This window comes from Megalobrama amblycephala, linkage group LG9 (genome assembly GCF_018812025.1).
Source record: "Megalobrama amblycephala isolate DHTTF-2021 linkage group LG9, ASM1881202v1, whole genome shotgun sequence".
Lineage (NCBI taxonomy): Eukaryota > Metazoa > Chordata > Actinopteri > Cypriniformes > Xenocyprididae > Megalobrama > Megalobrama amblycephala.
This window is the reverse complement of record NC_063052.1, coordinates 22,323,037-22,340,689: the sequence shown is the minus strand read 5'-3', so window position 1 is coordinate 22,340,689 and position 17,653 is coordinate 22,323,037. Positions and strand designations below refer to the sequence as shown.

The following is a 17,653-nucleotide window of genomic DNA, read 5'->3' as shown; positions in this document are numbered from 1 at the left end:
ACAAAAGCACTTATAAAGTGCAATAGCTGAGACGAGTGGTCATAGATAGACGATGTTACGGTAAGAGGATGAAACGGTGAGTGAGTAATTGTTGAGCGTTGCTATGCTATTTAAATTATTTAATAAGCTGTCGTCGCCCCGTTACTAGGAGACCCGCTTACCGTCTTTACTGCTGGACTCAACAACAGACAAACAAAACATCTGAAAGTTTCATCCGTCTCGGTAAGTCAGATAAATGTTTTTTGGCGGCTTACAAATAACATGTAGGACTACATTAACTTATTTTTTTTAACGGTAGATGTATATGAATAAGTCAGTTTATATTTTATGAGATGAATTCCCTCCTAATCCAACTTTTTGTTCTCTTAAAAAGCTTTGATAATTATGTATTAAATACATGAATAAAACTGTGTATTAAGGGGACAGTTCGCCTAAAAATTAAAATGTTGTCATCATTTACTCACCCTCATATTGTTCCAAATGAGTTTCTGTCTTCTGAACGCAAAAGAAGATATTTTGAAGAATGTAACCAGACAGTTGACAGTAACCACTGACTTCCATAGTATTTTTTTTCCTAATATGGAAGTCAATGGCTACCGTCAACTGTCAACCGTCAACATTCTTCAAAATATCTTCTTTTGTGTTCAACAGAAGAAAGAAACTCATACAGGTTTGGAACAACTTGAGGGTGAGTGATGACGAAATTTGTGGGTAAACTATCCTTTTAATTGTTAATTTGCATTATTTTTATTATTTATTTTTTATTATCCTCAAATTCACTCTGGTGATATCTAAAATCATTTTGTTTTTTTTATAAACAGCCACAGAGGCAAAATCCATTACCCTGCTCTATTTAACACAGAATGGCTTTAATGTTCTCTAAATTGATGTTGTGTGTAATAAGCTGAGCTTTGGTGTGCAAAGACACAATAATTACTGAAAATCTATTATATATGTATTTATAAAAGAAATTTTTTCACCAGCTAACAGAAGCTGCACTGCTGTCATTTTCATGGCTTTCATGAACTGAAGTGTATGTTATATTGATTTTAGTCTTTTGTGGCATAATAGCTTTTGTGCAATGTGTAAAAACAACAGTGGTTGTGAAGTATTAAATAGAGTTTAATAGAAAAAGTTTCACAAAAGTTACTCTTTAGACACATAAAAAAAAAAAAAAAAAAAAATTATATAATTTTTAAAAAGCACAAAGAGTGCGGAAACCTCTGATGCTTTGGTGATCCTGATATACATCTGAAGCTGTTAATATAAAACCAAAATGCTTTCTAGAGTATGAAACAGAGAAGTATAGACATCACCAGGCTAAATTTGAGAAGAATTTCCAACTTCTGACAATCGGTCCAATAATACTAATAATTTTAAAAATTCCAGGTATAGTGTCCCATACTCCTTGCCTGGTTAGTCCGACTTTAACCATTAGGCCACAACTCCCTATAATAATATACATTTAATTTACATATATAATGTAAATGAACAATTAGAAAATGTCTTAATGTATTTGACGCATAAATAATGGTAAAAAACAAACAGAAGCCTTTAGATTCAGATGGTTAACCATTTGCCTGTTTACCAGAACTACTCCTTTTGTGTTTGTGTTCTTGTTTCTATGGGACCAGATACCAGCAAACATGGCCACCCTGAGCTCGAAGCCAAGCTTGCGTTACAGTGTGTCTGACTGGGCAACTGACAATAAACAGATCTCGGATGCTGCTGAGCACAAGCGCAATATTTCACATGAGATACGGCAGGCAGGAAGAGCTCTGCGTAATGAGACGGCCAATAAGGTAATGCATTTAAAATCAGGGTGGGAAGTTGTTTGACAGATAAAAACATTACCACTAATGAACAATAAGTAACACTTTGTTTTACAGTGTCACACATGTAACAGTAAATAATAATATAAAATTATGCATAATTACAAGCAACTACTAAACCACATCCTAACCCTAACAACATGTAATTCAATATCACTCAGTATTTAAATGTGTAACTAGACTGTAACAAGGACACAAAATAAAGCATAACCAACAAATCCTTTGCTGTTTTTCTCATCCCATCAGACAAACTGGGATGAGTATGACAGTAGCCGGCGACTGAGTGACAGAATCAATGACATCACACGCTGGAAAGAGAATCTGAAAGCCTGTGCACAGGAAGTGGATGCAGAAATGGATGCACTAACTCTGGTGATTAATGTCATGGTTCCTTAAAAGTTATTTTAAGTACCTGACATACCTTTGTGTCAGGTACTTTACAACACTGAAAAAAAAATTGGTGTACATGTAGAAACAATTGTAATTCAGAAATTGCTGTAAAGAAACATCAAGTAACACTGATGAAACACTTAAAGGCATAGTTCACCCAAAAATGGAAATTATCCAATGATTTACTCACCCTCAAGCCATTCTAGGTGTATATGACTATCTTCTTTCAGACGAACACAATTGGAAATATATTGATACATATCCTGGCTCTTCCAAGCTTTATAATGGTAGTGAACCCCCAAAATGCATCCATCCATCATAAAAAAATAATCCATACATCCATAAAGGCCTTCTGAAACTAAGTAATGGGTTTTTGTAAGAAAAATATCCATATTTAGAACTTTATAAACTTTAAAAATTACTAGCTTCCAGCAGATGCCCATACACATCGACTTGCGGCAAAAGAGTAACCCCTGACCCAACGCATGATGCAATGACGAACATGGAAACACAGAGGATGGAGCAAAACAAAACACCGGTCATGAATTAAACATTAAATTTTAAATAGAAATGTCGGAGGATTTCGATATAAGTGAAGAGGAGCAAGAGGTGTCCTGCATCATATATCGCGTCAGGGGGTTACTCATATGCGTACGCAGTATGCGTACAGTCGTCTGGCAGAAGCTAGTTATTTTACTTCATAAAGTTTTAAATATGGATATTTTTCGTACAAAAACCCAATGCTTTTCAGAATATATTTATGATGGATGGATGCATTTATTTTGGGCTTCAAAAGCCAGGATATTTTTAAATATATCTCCGATTGTGTTCCTCTGAAAGAACATAGGATGGTTTGAGGGTAAGTAAATCATGGGATAATTTAAATTTTTGGGTGAACTATCCCTTTAAATAGTCTTTTCTTGTAAAATGTACTCCAATAATCTTTTTTATTCAAAATTAGTTTACAGTGAAGAAATGCATTGTAAAAAATAAACATATAATGCAATGTAAGACAAATTTGTGTTTAAGAAAGTCAAAAACATCTCAAGTGTATTCATGAACCCATAAAACATTGCTAAGTCCAAGGAGGAGACAGAACGAGCCCTTGCTGCCACTGTTCTGCCCCTTGAAGTCACTACGGAGTGCTTGACCCTGAGGGAAGGCCGTCGTGGCAAGGAGCTGGTCAGTGACCCTGTAGAAGCTGAACTTAAGAAGGAAGTAGAGGTGATTGATGGAGCACAACGCAGCCTTCAGCAGTGCATCGATCAGGCCTTTGAACAGCTGTGGTAAGTATAGTACTACATTAAATCACATAGACGTTAATTGGTTTGAAGCACTCAATAGCAATGGTGGATGGATGGGCGGACGTGACTGACGAGGGAAAATGCGCATGGTTTTTCTTGACTCTTATGAAACACACCCGGATAATAGTTTGCCATGAGTAAAATTACGTTAAAAAGGCTTAATGTAGGCTTGTAGCTTATATGAAATAGATTCATGTATTTATTATTGTTTATGTATTTATTTGATTCGCTTTTAGTTAATAAAAAAATAACCTAGAGCCCTATACAAATGTAATTTTGCAGAAAACATTATTTAAAAAAAAAAAAAATAGAACCATGGAATTTAGTTTGAATATGTTGTAGTCAGCCATAGATGTAAGCTACTGATTAAATGAATTTTTGTAACTTAAATCATTAGAGTTAAAATAGCATATTATTTCTAGCAACTTATTCAGATTGAGTTCTGCTTAATATAATTAGTTTTTGAGTTCACGTCAAAAATATTTGTTAAGTTGAATTAACGTTTTGAAAATTTTAAGTAAAATAAACTTTTCATTTAGCGATTTTCACTGTTAGGTTTTACAGTGAATCTGCTTTGTTTGTTTTTGAATGACAGTGAAAGTAAGATAAATGATTATACATCATATCTTACTTGCCTGTTGATATGATGAAGATTAGGTGGTTTCTGGTTTCTAATCTCAGCAGATCTTCTCAGTCGTCTACAGGAAGCACGGCAACAGCTGACCATTGACCTTCAGGATAAAATCGAGGCCCTTGATGTGGACATGTCATGCTTGTCTCTCACTATACGGTCACCTGAGATCTCCCTGAAGCCCAACCCCACAAGAGTGCCCCCTGGGTGAGCATATGACTTAATGTGCTTGGTATAATAAAAATAATATCCAGAGACTATATTATAGGCCAAGAAGGGCCCCCAAATCTGTATGTAGTTTAAAGGGCGGCAGAAAAGGAAGCTGTGATAGTATTTTCGGTAACACTTTACAATAAGGTTCATAACTACATTAGTTAACATGAACTAGTAATGAGCTGCACTTCTACAACATTTATTAATCTTTGTTAATCTTAATTTCAAAATTACTAATGCATTATTAAAATCAAGAGTTGTATTTGTTAACATTAGTTAATGCTCTGTGAACTAACATGAACAAACAATGAACTGCTGTAGTTTTATTAACTAATGTTAACAAAGATTAACAAATACAGAAACAAATGTATTACTCATGGTTAGTTCATCTTAGTTAATACATTAACCAATGTTAACAATTGAACCATATTGTAAAGTGTTACCGACTTTTCTTCTCTATTGTGACGTATATCCGAGTGAAAGGGGTTCTCAAACAAGAAAAAATGTAGGGTGGGATTTGATTTTGTTCATCAGGAACTTATTGGATCGTTGTGGTTTGCTATTGGTCGATCTCATGTGATTGACAGGTTGCCCCGCCCTCGCTCCAGTAAACACGTCATCAGAGAAGAGATGTTGCTGCAAGAGGGAGGGGAAGTTATTTTAATTAAAGATTACAAGGGCACATGAATTTTAAAGGTGCTGTAGAATGGAAAATTGAATTTACCTTGGCATAGCTGAATAACAAGAGTTCAGTACATGGAAATGACATACAGTGAGTCTCAAACACCATTGTTTCCTCCTTCTTACGTAAATTTGATTTGTTTAAAAGACCTCTGAAGAACAGGCGAATCTCAACATAACACCGACTGTTACGTAACAGTCGGGATCATTAATATGTACGCCCCCAATATTTGCATATGCCAGCTTATGTTCAAGGCATTAGACAAGGGCAGCCAGTATTAACGTCTGGATCTGTGCACAGCTGAATCATCAGACTAGGTAAGCAAGCAAGGACAATAGCGAAAAATGGCAGATGGAGCAATAATAACTGACATGATCCATGATAACATGATATTTTTAGTGATATTTGTAAATTGTCTTTCTAAATGTTTCGTTAGCATGTTGCTAATGTACTGTTAAATGTGGTTAAAGTTATCATCGTTTCATACTGTATTCACGGAGACAAGAGCCGTCGTTATTTTCATTATTAAACATTTGCAGTCTGTATAATTCATAAACACAACTTCATTCTTTATAAATCTCTCCAACAGTGTAACATTAGCCGTTAGCCACGGAGCACTATCAAACTCATTCGGAATCAAATGTAAACATCCAAATAAACACCATACTTACGCGATTAGACATGCTGCATGATGAACACTTTGTAAAGATCAATTTTGAGGGTTATATTAACTATGTGAACTTTGTTTATGCTGTTAAAGGCAAGCGCGAGCTCGGGGGCGGGGAGCGCGAGAATTTAAAGGGGCCGCAGCCTGAATCGGCGCATATTTAATGATGCCCCAAAATAGGCTGTTAAAAAAATGAATAAAAAAAAATCTATGGGGTATTTTGAGCTGAAACTTCACAGACACATTCAGGGGACACCTTAGACTTATATTACATCTTTTGAAAATGCGTTCTACGGCACCTTTAAGTAAATTATGTGCACATATACATCATTTATAATAAATATTGCAATTTTCCATAAAAAAAGGTCAATTTTGTTTTCATGGCGACTTTAAATCTCCATTTTTAAACAATTAAATGTCAGTTCTCTATGGTAATGATATATTTAATTTATGATATCATTAAGTAAAAAATGCCTGTATTGTTTTTATACTTAAACACTTAATAAATACAATACAAACAAATAAATAACATGATCAATATACATTTTCTAAATATTAGTAATTTTTTGTTTTTTGTAGTTTGATGATTTGAAAAAAAAGAAAACTATTTAAAACATTAAGTTAAATGTACTAGAAAATTATAAATATCATACATAATATTAAAAAAATATAATTGGTTTCTTGCAAATGAAAACTTTTTGAAATATTAAAGTAATATACTAATATAATATACTAATATAATATAATATAATATAATATAATATAATATAATATAATATAATATAATATAATATAATATAATAGTGTGTTTTGTCCACTTTGTTTGCAGTTCCACAACTCCCCAGCAGTGGGAGCAGTTCAGCCGATACAATATTACCCGAGCCAAAGAAGAGATGCAGGCCTCTGTGCAGATAAGAGAGAATAACAGCATCACAAGAGCACAGGTGAAACTGGTCTACATATTTAATAATCTATATATAAGATATATATAGATTTAATAATCTATATATATATATATATATATATATATATATATATATATATATATATATATATATATACATGTGTGTAAAAGCTCAATTTAAAATATTCAAGAAACTTTTAAGATGATCAAAATGACTTGTAGTTGAACAAGGTAACAGTATTTAGTATGAAAGCCATTCACTACATGCCTCTTCTCTCTTAGGTGCAGAATGAGCTGGAAGCCCAACGAATGGCTGTGGAGTTTGCGCTCCGTAAGCGAACTCACCACCAAGAACAAGCCCATCATGAAATGCACTGGCAGCTGAAAACTGTGAGGCTTCATCCTTACTATCCCCCTCTTTTTTATATTTTTCTGGTGGTTTTGCATACGTAGAGCATCTTGGCCACAGCATACTAACCTCGCATGAACTGTCATACAAAATAATAAGTAGTTAAAGAAAGTGCTTTACACTCAGTTGAAATGTTGATGTTCAGCAATGAAATATTGGTTAGTTGGTCATTATTCCCAAATAAACCCCACAGGGTGATCAAGTGAGGCGTTAAGGTTTTGTATCAACCTGAAGGAGTTTATTTTGTGATAATGACCAGCTGACTGCAAAATATCCTTTTATGACTTCCCACCAAAAAAAATCAATACATGGACATGATTTGAGTGTATACTATTTTATTAGCCATGTGAGAAGACAGTCCGTGGAGTGATATGGGAGACATGAGCAAATTGTAGGAAATTGGTTGTTAGGGACTATAGAGGTAATTATTCAAAAACATCTGATAGCAGAAAGCTGCGATTGACCAATAAGAATCAAGTATTCCATGTGTCATGTGGTAATCGATGAATAGAATGAATAGGGCATTTTTCTTTCTTTCAATTTGTCCAACTGTCTCTCAGACTCAGGATGAGATTGCTGAGCTGGAGAAGGATATTGGTGGCCTGGAGGAGGACCTGCATGCCAAGATGGCTCCTCTAAAGCTGGTCCACACCCGTCTAGAGAACAGGATAAAGAGGCCCGGCATGGACCTGTGCAGAGATGAGGTAAACTGAATAGTAAACTGCATAAAAGTGCCATCACAATGAAATTTCTGCACTATTTTCAATAGTGTGGTGATTTATGAAGTACAACTAACAACTAACTTTCTGTTGATCAGTGGAGCAAATCCATGTGACCAACTTGAACATGTCGCAAAACCTTTCGCCCTCACACAAAATACCTGATCGTGTGTAATCCTATTGAAATTACTATATTTATGAATATGATAATAAATTAATATGATAAGAAATAGCAGTTTGCAATATCAAGCAGCATAACAGGCTGTTTTTGTACAGTTAAAATAACTCGGATGACACTAAGAAAGGTGGATTGAAATGGCTGGATTTTTGCAAAACAGTGATAAATGTTACTGCACCTCATGTCATCTGCAATAAAAAGATGTATGACCTTTGTTCTAGTTAATTACTATCACCCACTGAAAAACAAACACAATCCATCTTAATCTGCTGTGTTTTGGTTATATCATAACCCATTACACCCAGGTACAGTTTGGTTTGGTGGATGAAGCCAAACAACTGGAAGCCACCATTTTAGCACTGAAACAGAAGCTGGCACAGGCTCAGTAAGTTCAGTTTTATCTCAATTCCTCCTTTCATTTATATAAATAATGCTAATTCTGACGTAACTAATCTGACGTGTGAACACCTTTGATACTGTGTCCTGTCCATGACCAGGCACTCTCTGCAGTCTCTGAAGCAGCATGAAGCTCAAATGATAGAGGATCTGTCCCGTAAGCAGGATGCCCTGTCGTTGGAGCAGCGCAGCAGCCAGACCCGCCTGCGTCTTACTCTTGGGGTCCAGACTGAGGGTCTGCGTTCAGCTGTGGTGCCTCTCACCAACTCTAGTGGCAGACACAAGCTGGACCTCGCTTGAGTCGATGTCCTGATTCTTACCTCATACTTAAGGTGCAGTCACATTTACTGTTGCTCAGCGAAATTTCACAGGCCAAATCCAGTTATTTTAATAGGAATTTGTGTGTTTTTCATGGAAAAGATTTTTCTCATTTTGGTCATGCAAATTCACTGTGTTTGTGAACAGAAAGCTGTTTAGTTTGAAAGTGATGTCTGTGTGAGCTGTGCTTTATACATCTCTATGCTATTGACAATGGGAACTGCAAAACTTTGCTGAAATTTTGCAAATCTGACTGCAAATTTAATCTTAAGCTTCGTTCAGACTTCAGCCCAAAACCAATGTTTGTGCATATCCGAATAGAATCTGATTGTATTTAGCAAGTGTGAACGGCCAAAAATGCGCTTTTTAAGAATCTGTTTTGAGCTACATTCATATGTGGTTTGAAATAAGCGTTGAACAACTTCAGATTTTTTAAAGTCAACATTTATGTGATGAAAGTCGAGTCAACGTCGACTAGTTGCTGATGACATCATCAATGAACAAATAAGCCTGAGACTCGAACGCGGGTCAACTTGTGCACAGCTATGGCATATGACAGCGCTGCCCACAAGGCTATTGCTCCTTCATAACAGCTTATTTTTATCAGTGCTTTTGTCTTTGGGTTGTTATATATCTCACAGATTTCTGCTTGTTCTAAATCAGATACAGATAAAGTAGTACTGTAAAGATTACATTTATATGAATGCATTAGTAAGAGAGCGATTGCAGATGTGAATTAAAGGATTAGTCCACTTTTAAATAAACTTTTCCTGATAATTTACTCACCCTCATGTCATCCAAGATGTCTATGTCTTTCTTTCTTCAGTCGAAAAGAAATTAAAGTTTTTGATGAAAACATTCCAGGATTATTCTCCTTATAGTACACTTCAATGGGCACCAAACAGTTGAAGGTCAAAATTACAGTTTCATTGCAGCTTCAAATTGTTCTACACGATCCCAGATGAGAAATAAGGGTCTTATCTAGTGAAACCATCGCTCATTTTCTGAAAAAAATTGAAAATTATATAAGTTTTAGCCATAAATGCTCATCTTGAACTACCTCTTCTCTTCTATTAAAATTCTGGCAGTGTAGACACTTCTAACTTCAAAGTTTGAACTAATTGTTATATACTTTTGAACTAGCATATTGCATATAAAAATTAGTTCAAACTTTGACCTGAGGAGGGCAGTAATACACTTAGAAGTGTCTACACTGCCAGAATTCTAATAGAGGAGAAGAAGAAGTGAGCTAGTTCAAGATGAGCTTATGGTTAAAACTTATATAATTTTCCATTTTTTTCAAAAAATGAGCGATGGTTTCCCTGGATAAGACCCTTATTTCTCATCTGGGATCGTGTAGAACAATTTGAAGCTGCAGTGATTTTGACCTTCAACTGTTTGGTGCCCATTGAAGTGTACTATAAGGAGAATAATCCTGGAATGTTTTCATCAAAAACTTTAATTTCTTTTCAACTGAAGAAAGAAAGACATGGACATCTTGGATGACATGGGGGTGAGTAAATTATCAGGAAAAGTTTATTTAAAAGTGGACTAATCCTTTAATTCTACCTGGCAGCATCTCTCTACTAATAGTGAAGCTGTGGGTTTTAGTTACTAGTGCCTTGTTTCCATCGAAATTACCCAGAACAATTTGTCCCAGGAACTTTTTTTTCCCCCCAGACCTGTTGCTGTCTGTGTTTTCATAGCAGTCTAAAGTACCGTAAAGATTTGTCCGTTGACGTAGAACTGCGTGCGACCTTCCAGTTCCATTTTCCAGATATCCCGGATTTCTTCCTCCACATATAAGCTTAATAAAGCCTGAACCTCACCGTCAGTCCATCGGTCGTATTTTAAACTCCAATGCTGATTTGAAGGGCAAACAACTCTTTCTGCACACACCGCAACAGACTTTTAAAGGTCCCGTTCTTCGTGATCCCATGTTTCAAACTTTAGTTAGTGTGTAATGTTGTTGTTAGAGTATAAATAAAATTTGTAAAATTTTAAAGCTCAAAGTTCAAAGCGAGATATTTTATTTAACAGAAGTCGCCTACATCGAACGGCCAGTTTGGACTACATCCCTCTACTTCCTTCTTTAATGACGTCACTAAAACAGTTTTTTGACTAACCTCCGCCCACAGGAATACACAAGCGTTGCGTTTGTAGAGTGTGTTTGTCGCCATGTCGTCGAAACGCTGTTATTTTCATCCCGCAGTCCAATCACCGGGTCTGATTCCGGCTCAAATTGATAGTGTAAAATTAAAGACATGTTTACAATAACACTGAGCGCATGCATCTCCACCTTATGGTAAGAGGCGTGACCTTTCCGGGCAAGATGCGCTAAACTACTGTCGAATCACAACACAGGAACCGCTGGCACAATCAGAACTCGTTACGTATTTCTGAAGGAGGGACTTCATAGAACAAGGAAGTCATCAGCCCGTTTTTATGACAGTGGAAACAGCGGTATACAGATAAGTAAATTATGTGAAAAATACTGTGTTTTTTTACACGCGAAACATGAACACATGTTATATTGCACACTATAAACACAATCAAAGCTTCAAAAAACCACGAAAAACGGGACCTTTAAAATGGTGGTTGAAATAAAATGCTTTATGGAGTCAACCAATCAAAATGCTGCGTGAACTCAACCAATCTGCATGTCCCACCCCCAAAAGTTCCTGAAAAGTACTACTCCGTGAGCAGAGACTTTTAGAGGGGAGAATTTTTATCCAAAACTTCACTTAAGCCCTGGTCCCTGTGGTCGAAACACACGGAATATTGTGTATTGATCACCCAATCAATATTGAGCATCCAGATTGTATAATCAAACATATCTTGTGGAACGCTCTTGGAGTTTGTATTTATTATACAATATTTATAGTATGTCATTTACTGTTGGATACAGAACGTAAATGTGGACTTCAAAGATTTCTTATTCTGTTGCGCCCTCTTACAGTTGATTATTCGATGCAACCCCTAGTTTGAAATCCTATTCAAATCGCATTTCTGGGAATCTGTTTCAGTCTGACTGTCTGGATTTTGCATGGTTTATGTCACTTTCTCACGCCACGTAAATGTAAACATGTCAGACGTTATTATAGGAAACATTCTTATATATGGAAACATTCTTAAACATTCACTATACATAGTGTGGACAGTCAATAATTTAGATCCGATTCCAATCAGATACACAAATAATTGGATTTGGACTGACAGTGTGAAAATAGCTGCAGTATGAATCCCGAGTGTCAAACTCAGTTCCTGGAGGGCCACTGTCCAGCAGAGTTTAGATCCAGCCCTTATTAAACACTCTTGAACCAGATAATCAAGATAATTTGGTATTTATCAACTTGGTCTGCCAGTCACGGTGAGTTAATAAAGAGGAAGTAGGGTAGATATGATTACATTTACATGTTTGGCAGAGAGTTTTATCCAAAGTGGATTACAGTGTGTTCAAAGGATAATTTTTTCAATACATGCATTTCTGGGAATCAAACCCAGAACCTTTGAGTTACCAGCACCACAATCTAACAGTTGTGCTACAGCTAGAGCTGAAAAATGGCTAGTTTAATTGGTAAGAGAGAGGGTGGAAACTAGTCAGGGACAACTAAATAAGGTAAATAAATAGTGAGTAATTATTTGATAACCTAATGATGATTTAAAAATATATTAAATAAATAAATGTGATATGACTTTCTTAAATTGCATAAATTGTTTTGTTTTTTTCCCAGTATTGTACTAATTTCCTCTTCTTCTTATGTCTTTACCAGTCTCAAGACAATATTTCATGTGTTTTTGATGTGGTAATGGTTTAGCATTTGAGACATTAATTTGATTTTATGATCAAGAGTGGAGCAAACATCTCAAATATACATAAAGGTTTTACTTGTGTATAAGTTTTATTTTCGTGACTGGCAAACTGCATGTGGATCATTGGTCTTCTCCAACAACAACGTTAATCCATCTATCAAAAGATTCTTATTTTATGTGTGGAAAGAGAAGCTAATGTCATATGAAAGGCTCTATTTAGATTGGACTTTGACTCTCAGTGATAAACAAGATAAAAGAATGAGTGACACAATCTACGCATATCCATTGGTGAGGGTTTATCAATTCTGTTGGGTAACAGCTACACTAATGCCTCTAAATGGGACTATTTGCATCTATGCGAAATAACAAGGAGGAAGGTATTTCCTTATGAGTTTAAATGGATGGCAAATATTACAGAGCTCAAATCATGGTTGGTCACATTTTGTTAAAGCATGTGAATCAGTTCATATTTAAATGCAATTATATAAAGACTAAGGGTAGCAACCTTTGGTGTTGCTATGTATTTTGTTTTTGCTGTTCATTGCTATTCTTGTAAACCTAAAATGAGTTTGTAAATTGTTGCTGAAGCTTTCCGTTTTCTTCAATTTTCATGCTCAGTGAATTTAAATACATAATTTGATGTGGTTAGGAGTGCGTGGTTTAAGTTATAATTTTTTGAGAATAAAAATCTTTAAAATGTACTAAATTCACTGTTTTTAATTGTTGAATTTTAAACTTTTATTTTGTATTTATTTATAGTAGTTTATTTATTTATATACTTCTCTTTAACAAACTGAATTGAAGCTTACTGTATTATGTAGAAGAGTATTGTGAGAAAGAGGTTGATTGAGCGAGTTTATTACCTGCGTTCAGATTTAGCATTTTACTTCAGGTCAGTCCTATGTTCATAATAAAAAATCTATTTAAATGTCTGATGTATTATCTTGTCCTTTTAACAGTTAAGGGGTTTTCCCATGACTGACAGTGCTAGTCAAAGCATTTGTCACTTGTGTCTTGTTCCATGTTCACAACAATTCAGTCTTTTCAATGTAAAAGTCTTTGTTACTGACTGACACACTCATAAAGACAATCTTTGCTGCCATCTAATGGCGTAATAATGTAACTTCTGTTGCTGTTCACGGTCAGGGACTATTTTTTCCGGCGGAAGGAAGGCTTTTATTAAAAGTTTATTTCATGAAAGTTGCATTGATACATAGTTTTGGCTTTAATATTTGTATGGTGTGGTAACCGTTTTATAAAAGCAATAAGGTACTCGAGGCTAGTGCTGTATCGTGAATAAGTCACGGCTGAAGTTCTTACATTATTACGCCTTTAGATGGCAGCAAAGACTGTCTTTATGAGTGTGTCAGTCAGTAGCGAAGACTTTTACACTGAAAAGACTGAATTGTTGTGAATACGAAACAAGACGCAATTGACAAATGCTTTGACTAGCGCTGTCAGTCACGATACAGCACAGCCTCTCGTACCTTATTGCTTACATAAAAGCTGCCCAGAAAAGTAGTTGTTTAGATTTAAATTGGCAAATGCTCAAGAGTCTATGACTGGATCGTTATTGCAGTGATTATTATGTTTCTAGCATGTTATATGTTTGGCAACAGATCTTCTAACCCTAATTGATGGAATTAATGCACCTCTTGATGGAAATAACAACATAACATTTATTTCCATCAAGAGGTGCATCAGTTTTTGGTCAAGATCTTGTATTGACAATGCAAGAGTCGAGCACTCTGTAAAGTCTCCTCCAGCACATCCCAAAGACTTTCAGTGAGGTTCAGGTCTGGACTCAGAGGTTCCAATTCATGTGTGAAATTATTCTTCATGCTCCCTCCCAACCATTCTTTCACAGTTTGAGCCTGATGAATTTTCGACATTGTCATCCTGGAATACGGCCACAATACATCTTAATACATGGTTGTTTAAGAAATAAAAAGCTACACACTCCATCAATTAGGGTTAGAAGAAATGTTGCCAAACTTATAACATGCTAGAAACAACATATCACTGCAATAATGATCCAGTCATAGACTCTTTAGTATTTGCCTATTTAAATCCAAAGTGACTTTTTTTATATATATATAAAGATGCACGATATCATGATATACAGCCAGTGAGATCAAGCTTAGTAAACAGATCCAAAGGCTGTTTGCATGACACTATAAAATCGTCAAGCTAATTCATTGTATGCAATAGCCAATGCTGAATGACATCCCCAAACAGTCTCCTAGTGAGTTTACAGCTTTAATGGTTTAACCGTCCAGTTCACGGTTGGATGGGCTAGGCTTCCTGCAAAGCCCAATTATTCTGAATCATTTCACTAAAGGGGCCTGATCTGGCGTGTGATCCAAGGGCAAATAAGGCAACAAGAGACCATATAAATGCCATCTTGCTACATTAAGTACCCATCCCCTTGCCTCATATCAGACCAATTCAAGCTCTTAGATGCACTAACCACCCATCTAACACCCCTCCCACGCCCCCTTTTTCTCCCCGCCCTACTTTGTGCCTTCCAAATAAATACAAACTTTCTTGCAAATACGAACTTCTTCATTGTCTTCATCTATTTTTTTCTCACGCAGATTGGACGTTGTTCAGCATTTTACAGCTATTCTTCCAAATGGAATACTGGAGGCCAATGGACAGCCTGTAAAAAGGAGTATCTGGTTTTTGTTAATTGAGCAACAAATCTAGAAATTGATCTGAAATGGAGCTGACTGCATCCAGCTGTGTCTCAATGTTTGTCTACATCTTCACCTTCTTGCTTGGACTTCCCAGCAACCTTCTCGTTCTTTTCGTGTACATCCGTAAGGCTCGAAAACACGGTGCCACTCCCAATGTAGTCTACGCCCTTAACCTATGTGTGGCAAATCTCGCTCTAGTGTTGTGGATGCCAGTCAAAGTAGCCGAGACGGTGCTCCAGGGTTGGGCGCTTCCAGCTGAGGTTTGTCCTGTTTACAGCTTCTTCCTGTTCTTCTCAGTCTACGGTAGCAGTCTGATCCTCACAGCAGTCGTCGTGGGCCGTTACCTGAGTATCGCCTTCCCCATAACTTACAAGCTCTACCGCAGGGCCCGTACTTCGTGCCTGGTGTGCGCCATCTTGTGGGCTTTAGTGCTCTTACACTTGGGTTTTGCTTATCTTGCTGAAGGAGGGGGACATTTTGTGTCTTTATCAGAGCATAATGTCTCCGCATGCTATGAAAACTTCACCCAGGAGCAGTTGGAAGTGCTGGTGCCGTTACGCCTAGAGATGGCGCTGCTGCTCTTCCTTCTGCCGCTTGTTTTGTCAGCATTCTGCACGCTGCGATGCCTTGTGCTTGTCAGACACTCTTCTTTGCCCTCTGGTGGGAAAAGAAGGGTATTAGCCATTGCACTCTCCACATTAGTAGTGTTTGTGGTCTGTTATGGACCCTACAATGTTTCCCACGTGGTGGGCTTTGTCTTGTACACTAATGTGGGGTGGAGAAGTGAAGCCATGCTTTCGAGCTCCTGCAATGTGTTTCTAGAGCCCGTGGTTATGTTGATGCTTTCGCCGTGGACGCCGAGGGATTTGGTGGACAGACTTTGCTGTAAGCGAAGGGATGCATCATGCAAGTTGTGGCATCAGCATTACTGCAGTAGGGCTTCCAGGAACCCTCAAACAACAACTACACAGGCTGCGTCAATAATAAGCCATGGAGAATCTAAAGATGACAAAGCAAGAGCAAACAAAGCAGACCCGTCCATAAAGGTGACCTGATAAAGGTACACTCATGGAACAAGTGAGAACATGGAATTTTTTTAACCTATGAGTGTGCGTCACCCAGACATATTTAGGGGAAGGATATGAGCTGTAAGATCATGTTTTAGTGGCCATTAAAGATATTGGATGAGAAAGAGCACATTCTTTTAAATTTAGCTTCTTTTTTTTTCACAGCTTCCACTATTCAATAATGGTTGCCTCTTTATTATATAATTAAATTTTTAGTGATTTTAACCAAAAATATAAACTATAGTAAATAAATATAGTTAGTAAATATTGTAAAATAGTAATATCTATTAGATCCTTTAAACATATGAGAAGATCTATAGAACATTTTAAATATTAATGAACCATGTACTTTGTAACTATTCTGTGAAACACTTATTCTGTAATTATTGTTATTTCTACTATAATTATTACTGTGAATGTGTAATAAATATGTTTTTAAATGGGCACTGTAAATATAAATTAAATTGCTCCTACATTCTCTGAGATTATTTCATTTTCCATGCAGTTTTTGGTGTATGGATATTATGAATTTTAAGTATGAAATTTAAGTATGTTGCCGCATGTAATATTATAATATATGTGTGTGTGTGTGTGTGTGTGTGTGTGTGTGTGTGTGTGCCTCTGCATTTTACAGGTTTTACAGGCCTCAGATCTGGATCAGAAAAAAACAAAACAAAACAATGGTCATCTATTTTTACATTACACAATAACCGTGGACAAAAGCCCATGTGACAGTTTGCGGTTTGCAATTAGATACATACCAGGAAAATGTGAGAAGTAAGAAACATTCATGTTTAAAGTTAGTATTTAAAATGAGAAGGAAGCCTAAGCCATAACCTGAAGAGTCTTGGTGAGTATAATCTATTCAGATGTTTTTGAAGATATGTTGGACTGGAATAAACCCGTTTAATTATTTATTGTGTTGAAAGTCTATAAAAACAGAGCAGTGATAACAGTCAAATTTGAATTTAGTTGCCATTAGTTGTCATTTTTATATATGCATCAGAGCATTATATTTAATTATAAATTAAAAGTGAATCTGAAGGATGCTACTTATTGTTTGCGGTTTTATACACTCCTTACTTGTATCGGAAACCAAAAACTTTATACCTAAACCTGATCATACAAAGATCCAAAAGAACATTTTAATTTATCTAGTTTGATTTATATTTTTGTTTGCACATTCAATTGATTTGTATTATCAAGTACATCATTTTTTCAGAAAGCTCTTGGCAGTTTGATCCCAGCAGATATAATATAATAATTGGTTACACTTTACAATTAGGTTTCATTAATCAACATTTATTAGTCTTACTTAATGTTAATTTCAACATTTACTAATACATTATGGAAATCAAATGTTGTATTTGTTAAAGGGTTAATTCACCCCAAAATGAAAATTCTGTCATTAATTACTCACCCTTATGTTGT

The 17,653-nt window shown here is 36.0% G+C and overlaps 2 protein-coding genes across 4 annotated transcripts; both read left to right on the top strand.

Annotated features, from left to right (window-relative positions):
• Positions 1-95: 95 nt before the first annotated feature.
• tekt2 (tektin 2 (testicular)) lies at positions 96-15,188 on the top strand. 2 transcript variants are annotated; one of them, XM_048202138.1, is made up of 11 exons: positions 96-222; positions 1,635-1,802; positions 2,079-2,204; positions 3,303-3,508; positions 4,221-4,364; positions 6,549-6,663; positions 6,906-7,013; positions 7,593-7,736; positions 8,235-8,314; positions 8,427-8,657; positions 15,054-15,188. In XM_048202138.1, exons 2-10 carry the CDS (start codon positions 1,647-1,649, stop codon positions 8,623-8,625), a joined length of 1,278 nt encoding a protein of 425 aa, XP_048058095.1. In that variant the 5' UTR covers positions 96-222; positions 1,635-1,646; the 3' UTR covers positions 8,626-8,657; positions 15,054-15,188. The 2 variants fall into 2 exon arrangements, with proteins under 2 accessions (XP_048058095.1, XP_048058096.1); XM_048202139.1 differs by lacking the exons at positions 96-222; positions 15,054-15,188 and adding an exon at positions 639-688 and having other exon boundaries at positions 8,427-9,394.
• On the top strand, positions 15,167-17,597 carry si:dkey-211g8.9 (free fatty acid receptor 3). 2 transcript variants are annotated; one of them, XM_048202140.1, is made up of 2 exons: positions 15,167-16,215; positions 16,857-17,597. In XM_048202140.1, exon 1 carries the CDS (start codon positions 15,179-15,181, stop codon positions 16,208-16,210), a length of 1,032 nt encoding a protein of 343 aa, XP_048058097.1. In that variant the 5' UTR covers positions 15,167-15,178; the 3' UTR covers positions 16,211-16,215; positions 16,857-17,597. The 2 variants fall into 2 exon arrangements, with proteins under 2 accessions (XP_048058097.1, XP_048058098.1); XM_048202141.1 differs by having other exon boundaries at positions 15,167-16,232.
• The last annotated feature ends 56 nt before the right edge of the window (positions 17,598-17,653 follow it).